Raw genomic sequence first — 24,191 nt, forward strand, 5'->3', positions numbered from 1 at the left:
TGCAACAAACATCAAAAATACAAAACATCTGGCAGGTTCATTTACAAAGTCATTCATTTTGTGTGCTTCCTAAGCAAATGAAGCTTCTTCAAGTAATTTAGATTAAAAAGACGTTTTTATAACAGCTGTCAGTAGTACAATGAAAGCCTACTTTGACAATTCCTTCATTTCTTCCTCATAAACTTTCTTCCTTTCAGATAATTCCTCTGGCAAGTAACGGACTATCAGTTCTTCTGTAAGGACGGTCTTCTTGTAAGTTCTGCTTGCCAGAAACTGCAAGGAAGATTCAACTCCTAAGTCTGATAACGAGAAGTCAGGTAACACCTCTTCCTCCCAGCCCGTCCCCTTTCCTAAGGCCAAACAGCATGTTTGTTCAGGATTGTACCAATTCCTCCTCCTTTCCAGCCTTAAGGTGTCAAAACTTCCACTGTAGGATATGAGGTTCACTCCAGTGCCCATTTAACTATAACCCTGTGCCCTTTTTTTTTGGCAGAAGTTGTACAACCACCAAGAAAAGGCAGTCCCTCTTCACTTTTGCAGAACATACGTACATTATTTTCACCTAGAGCTGCCAGGTTACTGCTCCTCAAGAAGTACTCCACGTACGAGACACGTTATGTCTGTCGGAGCAGAAGTTTTGGCCAAGGAGTGACCATTCCTCATTCACCGCAGATAGAGATACAGACTGGAGAGGTGGTAGGAATAGGGCTATGGTTGGGACTTCCCAGGCATGAGCCTGACGTGACACTGGAACCCTCAGTTCCTTTCAGCACCAGCAAACCACGTGTGTCTTCCAAGGAATGACAAAATATATTCTGGAGCAAATGAGATCTGTGCACAGCTTGATGCTGTGAGCACTACTGCGTTGTTCTGGTCTGCGAGTAAAGCACAGAAAATCCCCACATACGTGCTTTCAGAAGAACACAGCTTTGTATTTTTTTGTTAATTAGGACAAGGACATACTTACTTCTGACAGCTTTTCTTTGCAGAGTGGGCAATGCGGATTATGGTCAAGGCAACGCTCAAGGCATTTGAGGCAAAAGGTGTGTCCACAGGGAGTGGTAACAGGTTCGTAGAACAACCTGAACACGAAAACACGGAGCAAAAAAGCTAAGCTGCCAACATACACAACACAGATTCACAAACTGTGGAAAGAAGTGACTAGATCCAGCCACCTCTTCCTCTCCTGCTTTTGCATAAATCACAGGTGACAGTTTTAGCTGAGGATATAAAATAAGTTTTCTTTTTTTAAGTGGTAAAAAATGGAGAAAACCATGCATAATGGAGAAAACTACATCTGTAAAGATTCACCAGATGCAAAGCTGAGGAAAAGGAACACAGTAATAACAATTTAGACAGGTTTCCCTTCTGGCACCAAGAAAGCTTTTTTTTCTGAAGCTACAAAGGCTTTCTGATCTTAATCCCAGGTCAACGCATTCGTACCTCATGCAGAGGGAACACTCAAAGTCCGATGCATCCACCAGAGTTGTTGGTATTTCACTTGAAGTGACGGTGGTGTTTTCAGGTAAAACATCTGCATCTAAGTAGGTAAGATGATGTTTATAGTAAATATTTAAGTATTACTGCAATTTCAGATGCTGATTAAGTTGTTTTCCATAAAGAACCTAATTTATCCCTTTTATTTTTAAAGTTTTGTTCCAAACAAACATATTTTCCATCTAAATTTTAAACTTTCTGGCAGGAAATCTTTTGGAGAGCAGAGGATGATTTCTATGGCCAGAGAAAGCACTTTAGAGCTGAATACCCATGAGCTGCTACTCAAAAAATGACTGCTTTGGGGTTTTGTGCCTTTTTTTTTTTTTTTAAGGGTAGTTTTTAAAATACTCTCTTGCTTTCCCACCACCATCACCACTCCCACATCAGCCAGGCCAGATGTTTTAAAGTACATTAAGTCCAGGATTTAATTTGTTTACGCACAGTTGGACTATTTCATCAGTGTTTATTATAGATTTCTCAGCAGGGGTAAATTTTCTTGCAAGTATAAAAAAAGCTTCCGTTCTTCTAGACTAGGCTGTTGTGGAAATCCCATGTTTCAGACGGCTTAATGTTTAAGGACTACCGGACCTGCATTAGCTAATACTGATTTCACTAGCTCAGCACTCTGCAAACATGGAGACAAAACACTTCACTTAAAATTCTGCCCACTCTGGCTTTTTGGGGGTGGTACATATCCCTGTGGTTAACATACATAAAGGGTATGGGCTTCAGACTTCACAGCAATAGCATCTAAGCTCAAGAGCTATCAGCTCAAGCTTCTGATGACATGTATAACAAGCAGATTCTGCAACTTTTTACAATCTGCATCTTTGCCGCTCAGTGATGAGTTGCAACAGAGCCATGAGTGCTGCCTCCATGTCCTAAATTCTTGACTGTTAAAAAAAAAAAGCTCAGCTTTTTACGTTAAGTTAAAACACAAGGATGTTTTTTGTTAAAGGATAACTTTTGCTCAGCATCTGGTTTATCTCGAACACAGACAGGATAGGGGAGAGGGCACGGGTGTTGTGTGGCCTACAAAGGAAAACAGCGTTATCTTTAACCTACATCTCACATGTTAGCATTTAGTAATAGCCAGAACCTAACTATGTTAATTCTGCAAATAGTAACATGGCATCGGGATCTAGCACAGACCAGAAATTAATGGTTATGGGTAAAAGGCGATCTCTGGCCTTTGCTGTGAAGCTATAGGCAGGTCAGATTTCACAATCTATTTACTGAGTCTGCAGTTCACGGGCAAGTACGTGGTTTTTCCCTTCAGAGCAATGTAGTCAGAAACTGGCCATACGCTGATAATTTGCAGAGGTGGCAGATGAACAGCAGCACTTGAAGACTAATATTTCAAGGCAGAAGTCAGATTTGTCAAGGTGGTGGTGGCTGGTTTTTTTTTTCTTTTAAGGGAAAAAAGGCACACTAATATAGCAGCATTTTAAAAGCCCCATTTAACCAATTATTTCACTACTCAATGCAATAAATTGCCTTCAGCATTTTTATCCCAGAGTACTAAAAACACTTTGGAGGTGTTTGTTAGAAGCTTCAGAAGCATGGCAACTGTAAGCACAGCTACTGAGCTTATTACCCTTCAAAAGGTTTCTTTGTTTGCTTGGAAAATTTCATGTAAAGTTGCATGTGACTGTTTCTGGTGCCAGTTAAAGATTAGTTTCCAGGCTTACTGCATGTTTCTTTCATATAGAAAGACAATGAACTTCAGCTATACCTCTGAGACCTAGAAAATGGAAACGGGGCACCAGCAACACAAAGACTACACTGTTAGTGGATTACATACTGGAAATGGCCCATTTGAGAAAGGAAAATACAGCGTTCATTGAATGAATTGAAACTGCTCTGGAATAAGGTAAATAGGCTGTTACAGCAGAAACAGACAGACCAGACAGCAAAATATTATTCCAGTCCCTGTAGGGAATGTTTCACTGACATCTATAAAAATGGAGGAGGAAAAAATTAGTTTATCGTTTTCAAGTATGTGCAAAAGAAATCCCCTTTCTAAGCCACAACACAAACCTTTTTTAGGAATCTTATTGGGGACATCCAAGCTTTGTAAATCCCTCATATCACTGGACAGCTTTCTTTTCAAGCCAACCCCAGGTAAACTGGAGAGAATAGCTCCCAAAGACTTCTTGTTGTCTTCAAAATAGAGATCCAGAACATGATGGGAAACAGGAGAATCTGTACTTCTAAATACATCAGATTCTTGTGAGGGTGTTTTTGTTAACCTGAACACAGTATCCTAAAAAAATTAAGAACAGATATATACGACATGAGACGATTTTACTTTGCTTTTTCCTATTAGTTGTACACATCAGCAATAGATCAATGTCACTACAACAAGCTTAGCACGGGACAAAGGTCCATATCAAGGAAGGCACTCTCCAGTTGCATGATAAGGGACGCTTCTCTCCCCACAGGTCCCATCTCTAGAAATAACAGTTCCTGAGCGCATAAAAAGCACAGACGGGGAGAAAAAAGGCCACAAATATAACCAACCCCGATGTGAAGGCACCACACTATTTTGTAAAGAACCAGTTTCATCCTCTTGTTTTTCTGAGGAAGTACATCCCAACAAGAGATCTAACAGCAATGGAGAAAACAGGCTTACCATGAAAGTAAGGGCAAAGACAATGTCACACAGATCAGACAGATCCTTGGGTTACTTTTGGTATTTTTATGTTGAATGCTTTTTACTTTACCTTTGAGGACCCAGCAATAGAGCTATCTTCTGCAGCTGACTGTGTGTTTATGCTACTCAGAAATGCAGGTTTCAATCTTGTATGGGATGTTCGACTAGAGAAAGGTGCTGTTAGACTATCATGCACATTTTCAAAGGCTGGGAAAAACATCTCACACATTATCTAGTCAATTAGAGAGAGAAAAAAAGAAAAAATAATAGTAATTATGACACAGATATTCATGTTTGTATAAACACAGATACACAAACTTCACAGCTTCTGGATGCCAAGAGCCCTGCAACAACCAGGACATCTTGCATTCCCCAGTGCCCACAGGACTTGAAGAGCAGTCCCCACCACAACCACGGATGTGTCCAAGGTGCTCTTCTGGTGTCCACCTCCCTCCCAGAAGGCCTCTGCTCCTCAGGAGCACCCAGGGCAACAGCCTGTTGTGTCTTTCTCCTGCCTCCACTCCTCTCCACTCTGACCCTCAGACCCCTGCCTCCAAAAGTCTTCAGACCATGCTCTCCTGTCAAAACTGGTTAACAGAGATGTGTTTCAGTTCTCCTCATCCCCTGCATCCAATTCCTCTATCATCAAGCAGATTTCTTCTCTAGCTAAAAGCTGTGTATAGCCTGTTCCCCCTCTCACCAGTCCCCACCAAGTGCCTTGTCAAATCCCCATTTCTCTTTTTAAAAAGCTGCCTGTATGGATCATCACAGAGAACCTGACAATGGTTAGTTAGCAGTAAATGCATCCCTTATAGGAAGTTATACAAACTGCTAGGGAGACTGCAAGATTTTTCCAGGACAGGGCAGCACACAGCTCCCCATTCTCAACCCTCGTCCACTTTGCACTTAGAAGTCGTTTTCTGATGGGCACTAAAATTAGCAGCCTCAAGCCTACGAAATCCAGGTGTACTCAAATCCGGCCAAAATACTGCAAGTGTAATCCACAATGGCAGCAGCCAGACCTACAGATTTGCAGTGAAATCCACAAATATACAATCCCTCTGGTTGAGGTGTCAATCAAACCCAACAGGCACCTCACACAGCATAATGCTAATGAGGTTTATTGGAGAATCTACTGAATCAAATTATCCTTTGGTTGTTTACTGTCACCTGAAATAATAAGAATTTTACCTAGCTGCAGGAGTAAGAGCAGCATGGCACCCAAAAAGTGGCCAGGAAATACATTTATACCTTTTGGGCTTCCTTCTTCATTGAGCTCCATTCAGGATTTAAGGCAACACAATAGAGAAACTCCTTCAATGCTTCCTCAGTCCTTTCCAATCCAGAAAGAGCTTTTGCTTTCACATAATGGCCCTGTTCACACAAAGGAAATGTACAAACCTAGAGATCATTTCTGAAGTAGCAGCAAGAATCCAGCAAACAAACTTGGAAGTTCACACAATTCTACAAGGGAAGAATAAGACGCTGTTTGGGAAACAACCTCTTTGATCCTCATAACTCAAGAACAGTCAGACCCTTTTGCTGATAGATGATCTCCCAGGAACCCACTATGGCATCACCCCCTGCTGAAGACGCCGCTCCTTTCCTCAGGGAGGACTTGATGCAGGATAAGGAAGGGTATTTGTCTCCCCAGGGACCGAGACTACTACATATCCCACAGGGCTTGATACTCCAGAGAACGGTTTCACATACCAGGGCAAACTTAACAGTAATGAAGTTGCATGGGAAAGACCGTGGCACATGCAGGCTGGAGGTGGCAGCTGGGGGGGCAAAAGATTTTAGGTTCAGGATGCTCTCACTTCTCCTGGGTGTCTTACCAGGACAGAGATGATTTTTTACGTATTTTATTTGGCTAGAGAAGATCAACAACATTATGAATTTAAGGCAACTTATCAATACTTAACCTGAAACCTTTTGGCCCATCCTACCTCTCCCACGTCCTAGAGTAACACATCCATGGCCAACAAGTAGGGTAGTCAGCTTGGGGACAAGCCTTATTTTACTTGTTACTAGTAGCAAGAGAGGAATGCCTCACCTCTCAATTTCTCTGTGGATATCAATTTCCAGTTCAAATCTGACTATGGAAATTAACTTCCTTAACGACGAAAAGAAACTTAAGTGTGCATTTAAATATATTTGCCTCTTGCTTATTAGACAGAAGTGTACTCTGCAAGTCCACCTCTGATCCACATGAATACCTCTAGACTGTGCTGAAAGTACAATTTCACTAGTCTAAATGACTGGTTTGATATGCTTTTCTATTCTTCCTACTAATGCCAAAAGATCCAGTATCACATAACCTTCCTGAGCAGGTACCTCCCTCACTCTTTCAATACAGCCCTTCAAGCTGAGGACCGTTAAGATCCTCACCTTTCTACTGTTGGGAAGATTGCGGCTTGTACCAAAAGCAAGTAAGGGCACTGTGTAGGACAGGATAATTAATGTATGACATTTGGTGACCTGAACAAGAAGTCTCAGTAGACACCAATCTCTCACGATGAAATACATTTTTCTTTTCCTAAATGCAGGAAGAAGAGAGGTACTGTGAGGCCTGACCCTGACCTTCTCATCTTGATGCTTGTACAGCCTCTGTAAAACTTTTTTAGAGAGGTCCTAACATGCCTGACATCGCTGTCAAGATTACTCCACTGCACTGGGAAGGCTACAAGATTGTTTGGCCTTGTTCTCTTGGCTGCAAGAACAATTTCTTTATCCAAACTGCAAGGGAGGACTGAGCTGTGCTGTCTATGGACAAACTACCTGCAGATTCACACCAGAAGTTAGGCCCAGGGACTAGAGGCCCCTACACTTCAGAGACTACTGCTGCCACCTTCCCTTTCCTATCTTCACACACCCTAATAAGCATTGGATTGAAGGGTAAGGTCCAGGCAAGACCTTGTGCAGCAGGCAGGATCTAGGCAGGAGGGCATCTGTTTCTACCTACCACATAAAAGTACAAGTGGAAACTTCTCCCTGCCTCAGAGAGGCCAAGGACCTGGTTTTCATAGCAACTGAAAAGAAACCAACTTGTCTATTGCTCAATGACTACAGTAGACCCAAGAGCTTCACCAGGAACTCAGCAAGCCACTGCATTTCAGTTACCAAAAAGCCAAAAGGTACTGGCAAGTGAAAGCTTCCCTCCCAGGAGCTACTCCCAGAATCAGTTTGATTTTATGGTCAATTTTTCCAAATTTTACATTTTATTTTTAACTACACAGCGCATGTTAAAGCTAATCTCTGCCACTGGATGAGATGCCACAAGATACTAAACAAAGCAGATGCCCAGAATTCCTGGAGAACATGGATTCAGGATCAGTGTAGCTTACATGGAAGTTCTCACACACACACGCAAGCACAAGTGAAATGCAACTGTGACACTGCTGGTTATGCCATGATGACAAATTTCATTCTCAATTAGCATTCTTCAGATATGTGATTAATGAAATCTTTATCTGCCTACAACTGACACATATCCCATTTCCATGGATTCAAGGCAAACAGAGAAGACACTTCAAGAAAACATTTGAACATGCGTAATTCATCTATCTCCCTCCGCACAGAAACCCAGCCAACGCCACCTGAGATGGATTCCTGACTTGATGAGAAATGATCCTAGACAGAGAGCCAAACTGGAGGCAGGGGGAAGACTATGAACTGCCTTCAAATAAGAAAGATTTTGATGGGTGACAAGACAGATAGCTGTCAGAGACAAGTATCTAACTTGTCAGAAACTAGATGCTTCAGACAGCTTACCCCACGCCCTCCCCAGCTGCAAAGAAAAAGCTAGCTGCAGCCCCCGTGCTGAGGCAGGTGGCCAAAGGGTTCATGCAACACCTCCTTAGTCTTCACAGCGAAGCCAAGGTCTACCTAAAATCCTTCCCCAGTTCCCCATGCTACCGTGTCTCCAGGTAGCACCCAGGGGCTTTATATGGTCAAACCTGTGCTGCAGTTTTGCTGCTGACGGGTGAGAGACTGGAGGTATAATCCTAGGTGGGGCCAGCTCTCAGACACGCAGTCTAGCCTCAGGCAACTGGTGGTAATAACAGGCACCACATGCTTCTTCCATTTCTCTCTCAAAGCATTATTTCTGATGCTTGCTTCAGACTGCCCATGAACCAGTGCTCCTTGTAGCACCTCCTCTCGTTATGAAAAAAAAATCCCAACCTCTGCTATGAATCACCATGACACAGATAGGAATCACAGATATGAACTCTTAGTACTAAAAGGGGAAAAGAAATAATCCTGAAATACAGTCTGGGGTGCTTCTCAGAAAGACGCATTGGCCAGCAGGTTGTCAAAACTGCCCACTGCCTGGGAGACACCATTCCAGAGGGAACTGCAGGGCGATCCTGCTGCTGGAGCCTTACGGACCCGATTCTGCTGCCAAGCTGCAGCACTAACCCCAACAGATTGACGTACACCAGCACAAACAAAACCTCATCACCAGCTGCCCACCACTGAAATCCCTGGCTGGAGACATGCTAAGGACCTTCCAAGACCCGTCCTATGAAGAACTTAGCTTTTGGTAGACATTCCCAGCTCTGATAATGCCACAATGTTCTTCCAACAATGCCCTCAGAAGCACTGTCCCCCACCACAGAGAGAAGCCCTAAGAACAAGCAGTTTTAATTTGGTACATGCAAGCACCGTACCGCAGGCCAGTGGGGTTTGTTTCGGCAGAGGACATCCGCGTCGTGAAGAGCTTGCTGGTAGTTTTTCATCGACAAACAGAGTTCTGCTCGTTGTGCTATTAGTGAACACTTGCAAGGAGCTGGAAAACAAAAAAAGTTACAAGGAACTCCATTAAAAGAAGCACTAGTACATACTAAATACAGTAACCTAATTTCCAGCCAGAGTAACCTAAAAAGCACTACTGCACAACAGTTACGTTTATATTCTCCTGTAACAGAAAAAAGGCAATTCCTTCCTTTTTTTCTTCCCAAAATATACTCCTCAGCCTGGAAGCAACCACTGCATTTTACCTAGCAGGACAGATTTCATATGCACACACAGGATGCCACCTGCTCTTTCCCTCCCCTTGCTCACAGGACACTTAAGAATGCAAAAAGGAAAAAAGCCCCAGTGTGGCTCTGCTTGAAAGAAATTACCAACGCAAGACTTCATCTAAAACGTTCCTGTAAGCCACTCATTAAGAAAAACGCATGCGGCCTTCACATTTCATATCCATTTCCACCCATGTACCCTGCCCTTGCATTAGAGGCAAACCTCTCATGATCACACACATTGTCTCAGCACCCACACACACATGAACTGTTCTGTTTGCGTGGATTACCAATATTATTATTCTGTCCTTTCCTAAGGTCTCCATAACACATTTTAAGATGGAAATCTAGCTCCAACATACAACTTCATAGAACCCATCCTGGTTTCGGCTGGGATAGGGTTAATTTTCTTTTTAGTAGCTGATATAGCGCTGTGTTTTGGATTTAGTATGAAAATAATGTTGGTAACACACTGATGTTTTATTTGTTGCTAAGTAGCACTTGTACTACTCAAGGACTTCTCCAGCTTCCCGTGCTCTGCTGGGTGCACAAGAAGCCGGGAGGGGAAGGGATGCAGCCAAGAGAGCTGATCCAAACCGGCCAAAGGGATATTCCTACCATGACATCATGCCCAGTATATTAACTGGGGGGAGTTGGCTGGGAAGCAGCGATTGCAGCTAGGGGGCTGGCAGCATCGTTCCACAGGTAGTGAGTGGTTGCATCACTTAAGGTTTTTTCCCCTGGGTTTTTCCTCTTTTTCTCTTTTTTTTTTTTCCTTTTCATTACAATATTATTATTACTATTTTATTTTAATTATTAAACTGCTCCTATCTCAAACCATGAGTTTTCTTACTTTGGCTCTTGCAATTCTCTCCCCCATCCCGCTGGGATGGAGGGAGCAAACGAGTGGCTGGGTGGTGCTTAGCTGCTGAATGGGGCTAAACCATGACAGAACCACGGAAAAACCTTGGCTGATCTATGTTCAGCCTGGCTACCAGGACCTCCAGGTCTTTTCTGCAGCACTGCTCCTGCCCATCCTATCCTGTTGCATGCGATTACTTTACCCCAGGCGCACTTGCCTTTGCTGAAGTATGCAAGACCAGCCAGCCCATGCCCATATGTTGGTCTGAATGGCAGCCCTGCTCTCCAGCGTGTCAACCACTGCTTCCTCCCCCAGTCTGGTGTCAGGGACAAACTTGCTGACAGCGTGCTCTGCCCACTCATGGGGGTTGTTAACAAGGTGTTGAACTGCGTCAGCCCCATTACCAACACCTGAGCAATGCCACTGGTAGCCGTCCACCCAGCAGCCCTCAAGCCACTAACCACCACCCTGTGCCCCTGAAGGCCCAGCCAGCTCTCCACCCATCCCACAGGAGGGTGCTGCGGCAGGCTGCCTCAGCAACCTTGCAAAAAACCACAAAGCCCCAAACAGTGCTCTTCTCTTTGTCCACCAAAGCAGTTATCTTAGGAGGCGAGATTTAGGTGTGATTTGCTCTTGGTCACTCTTGTTCTTTGCATGCCAGGAAAGGCCTCCGGAGGGCTGGAGGCTGGCTGCTGGATGGTGCAGTAGCCCTTACCCAAACATGAGCTGATTAAAACTGTCATAACTGAGATTAAACTTCAAAAAGGTTCCAAGGTCTGCCAAGAAACAGCGCTGCCTCATTTCTACAAATTTTAAACTCTACCTCTAAGCTCTCAAGACTGTTCCTGCAAGGTGTCACCTCCTGTTTGTCCCTGTGCAGGGCTCATCTCCATACCCCTTCTGCTCTCTCCAGCCTGCTTTGGCTTCACTGTTTGCACCTCACTTCGGCACGAGCATCCTAAACACGTCCTCAGTAAGAGCACGTTGCCCATACAAAGCCTGGGCACAGACCCAAGCGTGCATGGACACACAGAATAAGCTCGTAACTGCTGCAAGTGCTCATTAAAGTCAAGCACCTACCAGGAGGGATGGCCCAAGACTACTTAACACCCCACTTCCACCTCCTCCCCTCCCCTGAGCTGACACTAGCACTCGCACAACAAACCAGGTTCCTGTGGTTGCACAGAGAACCAGACAAGGAACCAATTGACTGAAAGCTAATCCAATAAAAACAAATAAATAAAAAGGTTTAAAGAGGATCAGTTTCCCCTCAACTGGTTCACTGTACAGCCACGCAAACACGAGTGCCAGGACAAAGGATGAGAAAGAAAGCAGCAGCAAGGACTGCTGCCTTTTTTGGCTGTAGTGTGGACTGACTCCAGATACACTAATTGCAGAATGACATCCCAGGGTTGCTGCCACCCCAGCAGTCCCAGACAGTGACAGCTAAAGACTACACCTAAAATAGGGAGCTCTGCAAGAGCTAGTTCACACTGGGGTTTGGTTTTTTTTTTTTGTATGGTATTGGCATTTTGTGTGTTGGTTGGGGTTTTTTCCAGTATTACACATACAGCCTGCTGCATGACACTTTTAGCTGGTAATTCTTAAAAAGACTGCAAATTAAATGAAATTGAAAACAATTAAGATCTTCAGAAGCAAGCTTTTCTTGTAGTAGATGCTCAGATACAAAATTATTTAATGGAGCTACCATTTAAACAGTCTGTTTCTGTTTGTATTAAATACAAATGCATATTTCCATCATCGTATCTGCTGCAGGGCATTTGTGCAGAGTACGCTGAGGGAGGTGGGTGCAGGAAGCAGCGGTAGGTGCGTCGGCAGCCAGGCAGCGCAGTGGGTGGGGTATTTTTTGGCACCACAGGGGAAAGGAAGCAGTGTGAGATTAGGGGGCAGGCAAGCCGGCTTCCTGCTTCTGTTCACTACTGCACACTTCAGCCACGCTGACACTTCCTAGCACTTTTCAGCACAGTTCATACATTCAGCAGACTCGGAGAGACAACAGCTTCTTTTTTTGGGATCTTGTCTCCACTGCAAAAGTTTTAAGCACACACAAAAAAAAGCCAAAACGGTGAGGCAAAGGCTGCAACTCCTCCCAAAGCAGGGTCCAAAAGGCTCTCGCAACATGAAGGGACAATAACAAGATACTGAAAAAACCCCAACCCCCAAGGCAAACCAGAAAAAGCTGGGCTTGTACCTCTTGTTCACGGAGTCTCAATCAAAAAGCATAAGGCATGGCCCATCTTCATGACTAACGAGCAAGGAATGTTTAGTTAACAGAGAGAAAGATAAAAAAAGACAACCCAGCTTTGCTAAAGAGAACAGTGTTTAAAAGACTATAGTATAACAGGTTTTCTATAGGGAGACGAAGCAGATAGACAAGATGCTGTAGCTGGAGCGGTGCCCAGACTCCTTCATTCAAGCTCACCCCACTCGGAGACACAGGGGCACAGCACAAAAGCCAGCTCCACGCCTGACCCGCACGTCCCCTTATCCCCAGCCTCCTGCTGTCAGCAAGGTGGGCCCGGGAGGGCACACAGCTGGTCCCAGGGCAAGGCTAGATGGACTGAAAACATCATATTCTCTGTCAGTGGAACTGTGGCATCAGCTGGCTGCCTCCAAGTTCAGAGCGTGTGTGGCAGTGGGAAGAAAAAGTGAATATCCAGCTATAGCCTAAATAACTACAGTGTTTATATAAGCACCGTGATACCGAGTTGTTCCATGCCACTGGATGTGCCATGGTGAAAGAAGTTAGTCAGGGAAGGTGGATGGAGATGCTTGAGGACATACAGAGTTTGTGAACACTGCTAGATGCCGCTATACTATAACTGTCAAGTTTATTGAGGGTGGGGAAAAAAAAAAACCAGTCACACAATAGCCAATAGCTTTTTCTAAAATAATGCACCCATTCTTTCTTCTGGAGCTTAAATAAGAAAAGATTTATTTTATGAAATTACTTATTATTTCAGGACAAATTAAAAAAGAAAAGCGTAGAAAATTTTGCTGTTTCCACAATACCAGCAGATGGCATTTCCTGAAGCAAACTCTTCTGGGAGCCTGCAGCTGCACAGCAAAATTTATGTCCTTGTCAGCATCACGGATCTACCACTGAGGCTCCCAGGATCTGCGGCTCCGGGCAGCCGGAACACAAGAGACTTCCTTGGAGCCACAGGTCCTGGGAGCCTTCCTACGCAGCTCCCTCCCTTTGCCCCAGCTGTAATCCCATGCACCAGACAAACCCCAGCCTGAGCAGCACCCAGAGCTGAGGGGCTTTGGTGGCTCTTCTGCATCCTGGACCCTCCTTGGGACCGGCTAGTATTGCCTACCCCAAGTGTGGTTGCCAGCTTGGATTTTCCAAAATGGTTAACTTTCCACTCACACCACCTTCGCACTCATTTGCAGATGTTTGTTAGATTACGCTTTTACTTATGGAGAAGCTAACACCCAAAATTACTTTTCCAGATATGCCCAAACATTCAAGTATTTAAAAAAAAAAAAAACCACCCACAAACCAAAACGAACCTATGCTGCTTGAGTTCAGGAGGCTGACAGGAGAACAGGACTCCCCAAAATCTCCTTATGCCAGGGAGGCAATTAAAGCAGTTAGAGAATTTGCCAAAACTGACCATAGATAAAAGTTTTACTGTAATAAACTACTGCTGAGATTTCTTCCAGGAACTCAGCACAGAAGAACAAGTTTAAAGTTGCTAGAACTCCCTAATCCTCCTTATCTGACATTCCTTCCTAGAAAAGCACATTTTATTCAAATCTGTTTCAGTCCTAAGCCCATTTCCTAAACCCATCAGCAGAAATAGTGTCATTACAAAAACACCTTTCAGTCTTGCTAGCAAGAGTCAGCCTGCGCAGGACTTCAGGGGAAATGTTTCCAACATATTAAAGAAACTTCTGCCCCTGGAGAGAGGGCTTGCTTTGTTAATGCTAAGCATTCAATTCTGAACAATTCAATATTGAAAGCCTTTTCATAAGCTTAAAAAAAAAATACGAAACATTTATTTTCATTTCAGTGAGAAATTAGCAAGATTTAGTAATGAACTGAATAGCAAGCTAGTTTTTCTCCTCCAGACTTTGTGCAAGCATGACAAGTGTGCACACAAAAAGTGGATGGACAGGGGTTGTGAGGTTGGTGGGAAGGGGAAGGAGCATGCTTGATAAAATAATTAACAGAAGCAGTAAGGACATTCAAGTAAAACTTCATTCTACAGCAAAGATGAAAAACAAGGTCAGCTTCCCAAAAATGATTAAGAGGGACAATGAACATGATCCATACTTGCAATCAGCAAGCCCCCATTGTCTCACTCACCAGTCTACCTTAGTTGGATTAATAACTGGATTTTTTAAAAACTTAATATTTTCAGGATATCATGGCTTTTCCTCCTGCATTCACATCACTGGCAGTCTTCAGGGGCTGAAGTAACCAAAAGACCCCAGTGGAAGCATCCAAGAAGTTTTAGTGCACAGAGGATGCAAAGAAGGAAACCCCTTCCACAGTAAGCCCACTCTTGAAACCAAGCATGGTTCAACTGTGATTAGGAAGCAGATGCTTGCAAACAGTACTCCGCAGGCAAACATAACACCTGTTTCCACCAGCTGACCAACACCCACAGGCAGACACAGCAGCACAGGAGTTTAGGAGCTCTTGAAATAGGCTGCAGCAAGGAGCAGGAGGAAGAAGAGAAGAAGGAGGAGCACAGGGCACCACCACTCTCCGCTTGGAGCCTGCACCACCAGGCAGCAGCTGGCTTGTGCGCGCAAAGGCCTCTTTCCTCGTCCACACTCACGCTGCCCGCAGCCAGCGTAATAAAACATATTTATCTCCTCCTCCAGTGGAGTCTGCCTTTCATCGAGCTCTTCTAATTTTCTTTTATCTTAATGCAGATATAAAGTACTTTTCTTCATACTTTTCTTCCTTCAGAAGTGCCCATTAGAAATTTCAAAAAGCCACCCAAGCCAAAGTTTTCTTTCCCCTCACCTCCATAGGGAAGCTGATTCAGATGCCACCAGACAGCTCCAGTACTGCTTGTTTGCACTACACAGCTGGTCCACGTGTGAGTGGGATTTCATGTCTACATACAACCTAATCGTACTGAGATGAAAAAGTAGGAGACCTATTTAAACCAGGGTGAACAACTTACAGCCACCACTTCACTGGCAGAATTGAAGCTGCATACCTGTCCCCTTGCTGTCCCACCCAAAAATACAGGACATCCACCCACTCGCTTCTTTGCCCTGCAGCATGCTTACCTAGGTCCTCTCTGGTCTGGGAGACAGGGAGACATCAAGAAACTCCCCCATATTATCACTTCAGCTGAAGGAAAGAACACTGGTGACAGATGAGCTGGATTATTAAGAATATATGACTTAAGACTGAATTAACTTCTTCCCAGGCCTCTGTATTTTGCTATTCAGAAGTCCAGATGTAAGAACACAGATTTTTCGGTGTGCTGGACAAATTGCTTTGGATTTCCAGTGGTTTTATTTCAGGCTCAGTAAGTAAGTCCTCAGCTAGGAAGCTCCGTACATTATTTAAAACTGGACTGTCATCACTGCTAAGCACAGATAATCACTGCTCCCATCATTACTCAAGAGAAACACTGTAAGGGAAGTTACATGCCACCTGGAAGAAGAGCTGCTACAAAGAAGGTGTGGCTAATTTTGCACCCTTGCTTTCATGTTGTACCTCTAGCCTCATGAGGCAGAAGCGTGTCAGACCAATTACATTAACCTACAGTTTAGTTTGCATTTCCACAACTGCAAAGCCAGTGAAAACCTTCCTTACAAACCCATTAACTGATAAATTGCACAGTATAGCAGAAGTCCTCAATTCAATCATGTCCCAGCATAGAGCTAGGTGTAATATATTAGATTATTGCTCTCTCCTATCCAAATCCTAATCTTTCAACACTTTGCTCAGTGCATGCTACTCTTGCCAGATAAAACAGGATGAATCAACCCCTCCGCCCTGTATTTTCAGTTCCCACTCTCCCCTTTGGACATTTGGGCACTTCTTCAGGTGACATACCCCAAGTCCGTCTGTGGCTGCTTGGCAGTAGTAGAAGAAAGCCAGTAAGAAAGTACACAAACATGACTTATTTTCAATGCTTACTAGTTCTCCCAGCATTTAGTTCGGGGTTCAGGTAAGGTTTCCTACCAAAGCCTGTCAGAACTGAAGTATCCTCTCAAACAGCAGGTATAGAGACTGTCCCAAAGCAAGATGCCTACAGATTGAAGACATAACAAGTAAGCTTCAAAACCAAAACACCCCAAGAAGTCAACCCCCCTGCCTGATCTCTTCAGCGCCCAAGGAAGCCCTGACCCCCCACAGAAACACGGAGCTGCGCTAGGTGCACATGAACCTGTGATGGCAAGGAGACTCCAAAGACACATGCGTCACAGCCAGGTGGGACTGGCCAAGTAGGTCTGCCATGACCACAGTTAACAAGATCAATTTACAGCCAGATATTCTATCATAATATGACTTTACTGGTGATTACCTAGTTGCCTACTTTGTCACAGTCTCTACATAAGCTACATTTCTACCAGTTACTCTTCAGGTCTCTATAACATTCTCTTTTTCCAGCCCAGAATTTCTGACTCTCTGCAGGTTGCAAAAAGGACCTTCTTTTGTCTCAGCTATTACCTCACTGTTTCTGTCCTCACTCAAATAGAGCCAATCACTTAATACATTTGCAAGAGAGAAAAGGAGCGGTACAGTATCCTACTAATTTTAAGAGTAGGAAGCGCAAGTCAGTTCTATAAATGTCTTCTTCCAAAAGCAAAAGACATACCGTGCTACTTTATTACAGAAAAACAGAATATGCCGTTTGAAGAGACTTCAAAAATTCTTAGGGCTTTCTGATATGTAGGTATAGTTCGTTCTCTACGATTGTTGAAGTAGTTCAATTATTTATAGAAAATTACATCTTGGTTACATACATGGGGGGGTACTCACCCTATCTTAAGTGGTGTATAACTCTAAGTTACATGAGCAATGTTAACTACTTAAAAAAAGAATACATCCAAAAACCGTCTACTGTACAGCATGATGCCTCGTCCCCCTCGTGCCCATGACAAATAAGCCTCCTGTCCACCCTGACCCTAGTCTTGCAGCCCTGCAAAGCCTCTGTCTTCAGCAGACCCTCCGCAAGCAGGCAAAACTTCCAGGCATCCAACTACAGGATCTGAGCTCTTTACAAATCAGGAGTAATGCGAGCTCCTCTTCCAAAGCACTTGACACATTGCCAGTGGTGTCAGATATGAAGTATTTACTACTACTTTTCAAGCAGCACCTCAGTTAAAAAAAAAAAAGGGGGGGGGTGGGGGCTGAAGGACAGAAGCCTGCAAAATAGTTTAAGTTTATAAATAACACTCAGACTACTGCAACAGTCTCTAGGTAACCTTGACTCCTACTTTTACACATTTTTCTGCCCCCGTAAAACAGAACAAACAGGTTTTGGAGACACACTTTAAACAGATTCCAAGAGGCGCTTTTACAGAGGGATGGGAAAGTTCCTTTTTTAGCACAAATCCTCTAAGCAGCAAGCATCTACTGTTTTTTATAGCATGTCATTTCAGAAAGACTACCTCTCATTCTTCACTCAGAAGTCACATTTTCCTTTAGGAGCAACAACATTAAATATTCTTTGATAAATTATTAAAATGACTGAACCATTTGCTGTTCCAGGAGTCATGACAGCTGTCTACCACGGCTTTTTTTTTTTAATGGCTGGTACAACATTGAAGACTTACTATTTTACTACTGGAAAGTGTTCCGAAGACTCTGTGAAGAAAGATTTGGTCAACCTTTTTTATCACATCAGAAAAAGACAACCAACCTTATTCCTCTAATAGCAATCTTCTAGACATAGTGTGCAAGAGACCATTAAAGTGTACTTAATACACATAATTCACATACGGGTGCATGTGGATGCTCTCTAGCAGTTGTCTTTGAACCACACAACTTCAGTGCAAGCATATCCCTAAGGAGTGCAAGTCTGTAGAAAACAGCAGCAGAAGTAAAACGCATACTATGGCATCAGTTAACGTGACGAAAATTTAAGCACAGCTTTCTGAAGAGAGATCAGCAGCTTCCCTTTGTAGAAGGGGACTCTGCTTCTTCTGCCCTTGACCCACAACTAACACAGAAACCCTTCAACCATCAGGTCTGCGGTAGGATAGCACCAAGAGGATGTCCCACCACCCCACCAAGAAATTCTGATCCTTCCCCTCCTTACCTGACACAGCTCAGAAGCAGGTTTGGAAGGAAAATACCCCAGAAAATGTTTGAGGCATGGCAAAACGCTTGCCCATAACTATCTTACTCACGGCTGTAAGCGCTCAGCCCAACTCCAAGAATGCTTGGTTGCAAGTTTACCTATGCCATGCTCTCTGGGAAGCAGCATAACTCTGCAACCTGGCGTTTAGCTAGCAGGAAAATCCAGGTCGGTTGCTCTTGAATCAACTTGCACTGAAACATTACGCAAATTAAGACGGTCCATAGCTGTAACAGTCTTAACAGCCAGTATGGAAGGTCAGGAGATGCCGCAAAACACGATTATGTTCCACATGCACCACTGCTAGTATTTTTAACCTATTTAAGAGTTATTAATGTAAAGGGGAGATAGAAGGGAAGGAAAAGCCAAAGATATACATCAACTATGCACCTACCTAGCCAGTACACTAAGAGTAGCATAACTGAATTTGTTTGCAAAGACACTGACATGAACAACTGTCTATACAGACCAGAGAAAATAAGATAGGACAAGAAGGCCACGACAGATTTCAGATATTCTATACTGATATCAAACCATCCCACTTGCTACCTGAGCAAAGCAGCGGCCAGAAGCTCAGGAGCATGGAGGCAGCACCAAGCTCCTCACCACGCAAACTCAATGCTTGGCACAGGCGGGCGATGGGGGTACGGTGACCCTGAGGAGGTGAGCAAGGCCAGGGAGCAGGAACCAGCACTGAACTACCAAACCAGGAGGCTCTGTCTGCTTGAGAATAACTGTATTTTCGCTTGAGACCTTGTCCTTGCATGCCTGACTCTCCCTTTACAGCTCTTTTCTACTGCCTCCTGGCCTGCCATGCCCCCTTAATTCAATTCTTATGAACAGAGATTTTGGAAGGCGCCAGATAAATTTCCATGAATTGCTTGACCACAAAATGAATTAATGCTGAGTAGCCACACTAAGCTTTCTTTTGGATCAGGCCAATTTATGGTGAACCTCTGCTGGGATGAGAGAGGAGAAACCTCTCTCCCCTGAGGTCTGGCCAAGAGAAGCAGATCCTCCTCTTTCCACCAAAGCTGAAGAAAGCTCCTATATTTTATTTCTAGCAATGCCCCAAACACCACACCGTGGGCTGAGGGTCAGCATGCAGCTCTCCATCTCAAGAGATGAGAGACACAGCATCTCCAGCACCCAGGCAGCAGCATCTCCCTCGCTCGCTCTGGGGCATGCTACCTCTGACGCTATGTTGGGCTTGATACAAACTCGCCTCCTTGCCTTGGCCTTTCCTGCACCGTTCTTTACCCACTGGAAGCTGAGATCCACGCAGAGGACTTGGGAAGAAAAGGCCCCCTTTGCACATATATCCATCATTAAAGCTCAGCTGTATCAGAGTTTTAAAATACAGTGGAGTTATCTCCCACAAACTTCTGCTGAACTCCCTGGGTGGTTAAAGTTAAAACACTGGGCAGTTTGAGCAGCTACGTGAAACCTATTTCTGCTCAGAAAGAACCTGTTGCACCAGAAGTAAACACAACCACTCCAAGAGATTGCTGTGGCTTTTACTGCTCTCCAGAGGCAGCGATGCTTCTCAGGCTTGGCAGACTCCAAAGGGACACTTCGCAGCAGCGGGTAATTACATGCCAGAGCCAACGCGCCTCACGCAGAAACGAAGTGCCCTGGCACGCCAGTGTCCAGATACGACGTGTGCCACTTCACTGGAAGCCAGATGCAATTGCATGGCACGCAGCAGGCAAGCAAGCATCTGCTTCATCACGCCACAGGAGCCAGGGCACAGCCATCCCTCCCCACCCGAAGCAGCTCATTTGGGATTAGGGTCAGGTGGGTGCAGCTAGGGGGACAGCCCTTCCCAAGCAGAGCCGCAGCCCCACGCGCTGGCTTGAGACTGCTGGAGACCTGTAACTGTGACACAGCTCAGGCACCAGCGCCGTTCCAACAACAACGGCGGCAGCAAGCATCAGAGGGCTGCACCGCTGAGCTTTTTATCTCCAAGCAGGCGTCTTCAGGCTGATGTACAGGGAAGGTGCAGGGTACTAACAGGCTGTCTCAGTACAAAGGGCACAGAGAAATGCCAGCTGAAGGCACGAGCCACCCAAACCCCCTAATACACGCATGTGTGTTTGCTTACATGTGTGATCCCTCACCCTGAGGAGAGCTCCGTTTCTTTCAGAGGCGTATAGCATCTAATTTTAAAACCAGCAGACTAGCACAAATATGCTCCTATTTGATCTGCACAAGATGGGAGTATTTTTTGATAGATACTGTTCCCTAAGAGTGAACTTTGTTGTTGTACTCCCACCCCTGCCATGATACAGTCTTGGCCATATAAAGTTAGGCATGATACTTGGGAAAAGCCCTATTCATTATCTTCCCTATCACCTCTTACCTCTGTAATTGGGAATTGGCTTTCTAAAATAAAAACAACCTCAAATACACTCCCTAAAGCATATCCTCAAAATACCTACATTAACTTGTCACCAAAATCTAGCTTTTTATACATTCAGGCATACAGCTTAAAGAGTCTGTAAACCCTAATACACAAAAACTGTACTCTTCCCAGGCACAGTCCCTCCAGAGAACACCCCCATCAGAGAGCTGCAGGTGAGAGGAAAAAGGGTGCAGAAGGCACCTACTGCACAAAAAAAACCCCAAACTCAAACAAAACAAACACAAACACACGCACGCACCCACCCCTCAAAAAACCACAACACCAACCCTGCAGGCATATATGACAATATATTTCAGTTTAATTGACCTAAGAGTTCATATAATCAGAAGACCAGTTAGAAGAGAAGGGATGGCAGAGAGGAAGCCCACCTGATACCCCATCTCTCTGAATTTTATCTGTGTGGGGAACAGCCCTGAGAGTGAGATTCGGACAATACTCGATATTACGATGGCTGAACAGCATAAAGCTTGGCACAAAGAGTGATCCAGCTGGAAACAAATGCTTCCTTTCAAGCAGCCTGACATGTGCTTGCTTTGAAGTTGTGGTAATCAGATACCTTGCAATAATGAGGGATCTATTCTGATGTCTATGGTAGCAAAAAAGCCAGCAACTTCGTTTAAAACAGCAGAGATCACCAAGCTGTGGGCATCTCAAGAGGACTAAGAAGGATCTAAGAGTAAAGTTGATCATCTTAAAACCAACAACAAAAGAACGCCACACAACAGCACATGAATTCATAGCAGACTATCAGAGTGAACATGGGAGCAGCACTTGCATTGTAGATCCGATAGTTAAGGACAAAAGACGAACATGCTTGCTGAGAGTACACTTTTACAAGACTAACTAGTTCAGCTGGAAATAGTTGACAACTTGAAGGCATGCAGACCTCTTCCGAGACCTGAAATTAGGAGCAGATATTCCAGATTGTACTGGAAATAAGCCTACTGGCTACGTGACAGGAGCCTTTTTATAGTTTAGACTCAAAGCACCTCAAGAACTAAAATGCAAATCAGAAGACAGAAGGCTGCAGCAACCAGAATGAGAGAAGTGATCGGTAACTGGAAAACTTGCTTTAATATTACATCACACAAAGCCAGTTGTTGCAGATGGAGCAGGAAAGCACTCCACAACAAATGCCAGTAAAAAAAAAAAATCCCACTGAACGGGGGGATCTTTGCCATCAATGCACCCTGCCAAGAAGCCTGGAGTTTTACCTAGCTTTATACAGCAACTGTATAATCATTGTGTTCATGTGCCTTCAGACTCTAAAAAGAAATTAAAAGGACACCTACACCCTTGACTCTCAGTAGTAATATGTAAGCATTTCGAGGTTAAAAATGGCAGTTGTTTTCTCACACTTTAAAAATCTTAAATAGCTGACAGAGGCTGATAAGCATTTCAAGTTGCCCATATGCTAACACTTAAGAGGTCCTGAACAGTTAGAAAAGAGCCATGTTTTTCTTCTTTTTCTCCTATTGACTGTGATACTTGGCTGGAAAGCAAGAAGGCAACTCCAGCAGGCCAAAAGGCAGTACCTGATGAGCATGTGGGAAGAGTTTCAGAACACAAAGCTCAGACAGTTTGACCTGTGAGAAATGGCATCGACACAGGCGAAACAGGAAAAGAGGCAAGGGGCTGGGGGTGGGCTGCCCTTCAGCAACCAGAATTTGGATCCATAACTGGGACGTTACAACATGTCAGTCTAGAGTTTTAGGATTTCAAAATCTAGCAAGATATCTGCTATTTTAAATGAGAATTTAAAAAAATCTTATTAAGCAATTTTAGTGTCATTGACAGAGTGAGGAGTTTCTGAACAGATTCCCAGCGTGCTTGGGAAACCGCAGGAGACAGAAATAAGGACACTGCAAGGAGGTTATCTCAAGACCCTGACGCACAGCAGCCACGGCTGGAGATAAGTGCCCCAGGAGCAGGAGGGCGAAGGACAGGCTGTGCGTGAGCACCAGCCACACACTAATCTTCCCTCTCCTTCCACCCCCACGCTGACACAGCAAGAAGCACATGCGACAGCAAGAAACAGTTCTCTAAAAAAAATCATATTATGCGCTTATTGCATTGACGAGATGCTATTTTCCCCAGCAGTGGGACCCTGAACCCAAAGCTTTACGAGGCTCCAATACTGAAAACTCGCGGCCTCCACCAGTGACCTACATCAAGTCTCTCCCCTCCTTCTGCTTCACCTTCCTTCTTGAGCTCTCCGTCCTGCCCTACTTTAACAGAGATTACTTCAGCTAAACTGCGTAATGGTTTTACAGAGAAGACTCAGCCAGGACTGAAAACCTGTCACATCTAGCTGGAAAAGTGGTATAAATAGCCAAACTAACAGTTTCCACGGCCAGCATCAGCTGTGAGGTGACAGTACGCTATGCTATCCCAAACTCTCGCGCTTCTCAGATGCCTATCATGCAACCGCGGCAAAAAATGAAAGTGAGTCAGGCACTAGCATAATGATGTGTTTCTCTCCACAGCAGTCAACAAAATAGTAAGGGGGGGGGGGGGGGGGAAATCACAGCCATTTAACCCTAGATGTAAAAGCTAGGAATAAGGAAGCCAATTTTACTCAAAATAGGGAAGGAGCTCTTCAAGAGGAAGGGCACCGTTTTCTCTATATTTGTGTTCTGAAGATATTCACCTGCAGGATTTTGCCACAACCAAGGCTCTCCTCCCCCCCTTCCTCCCCAATTAAAACGGACATCTATCACACTCAGGCTGGAGGAGCGGCAAATTCAAGGGGGATTTGCCGAGATCCCAGCTCTTCCTGTTGCAAAAAATCACCAGATTTGATTATAGTAGGAATTGAATGTTAGAATATCGTGTGTTTTGAAAGTTGTAACCACAGAAACCTCACTAGGTAGTTACTGTTTTGTATTAAGAAACTAATAGAAACTGGATGAAACAATGAAGAATTGAATAGTAGAGTTTCACTGGAATCCTGTAACTCCAGGAACCATATTTGTTGATTATTGTATTTGTTAAGTCTGGTGAAACCAAGGAAACTTGCTATAAAAACCTGTAATGCACCAGTGATGCTGCTTAGAAATCCCCTTACCCTTCCCATCTTTGAATATCAAGAACTCCAATTAGTGGATATTAGTAGGGGGGACCAATGATTATTTTGGGATATGAATATTGATGAAGTTATATAATCAAAGGAACCAATCGATGTAAAGGTTACATTTAATAGCGAACACAGTATGCATTTTTATGGTAAACAATTTATATAATAGTGACTTGACAGGTGTATAAAAACTGGTGAATTTTAGTGCAAAGGCGGACACGCCTTTGGCAGAGTTATCTGCCGTGTCCCCAGCGCTGAAATAAAGAAGCGCCTGCTCACCCAGGCAGTGTAGGTGAGCTTTTCCTCCTACAGGTTTGTGACATTCCCAGCTGCATGCCTCTCTCC

At 44.3% G+C, this 24,191-nt stretch overlaps 1 protein-coding gene across 1 annotated transcript in view; it reads right to left on the minus strand.

Annotated features, from left to right (window-relative positions):
• LONRF2 (LON peptidase N-terminal domain and ring finger 2) overlaps positions 1 to 24,191 on the minus strand; it is a 36,243-nt gene that overhangs the window by 10,320 nt on the left and 1,732 nt on the right. The window contains exons 2-8 of the mRNA XM_064438932.1: positions 8,827 to 8,945; positions 5,405 to 5,527; positions 4,224 to 4,385; positions 3,538 to 3,763; positions 1,444 to 1,540; positions 968 to 1,082; positions 152 to 273 (exon numbers count right to left, since the gene is read on the minus strand). Of these exons, the coding sequence (XP_064295002.1) occupies positions 152 to 273; positions 968 to 1,082; positions 1,444 to 1,540; positions 3,538 to 3,763; positions 4,224 to 4,385; positions 5,405 to 5,527; positions 8,827 to 8,945 (964 nt within the window). The remainder of the gene's footprint in view (positions 1 to 151; positions 274 to 967; positions 1,083 to 1,443; positions 1,541 to 3,537; positions 3,764 to 4,223; positions 4,386 to 5,404; positions 5,528 to 8,826; positions 8,946 to 24,191) is intronic.

The sequence above is a fragment of the Phalacrocorax carbo genome, chromosome 1, assembly GCF_963921805.1.
Source record: "Phalacrocorax carbo chromosome 1, bPhaCar2.1, whole genome shotgun sequence".
NCBI lineage: Eukaryota > Metazoa > Chordata > Aves > Suliformes > Phalacrocoracidae > Phalacrocorax > Phalacrocorax carbo.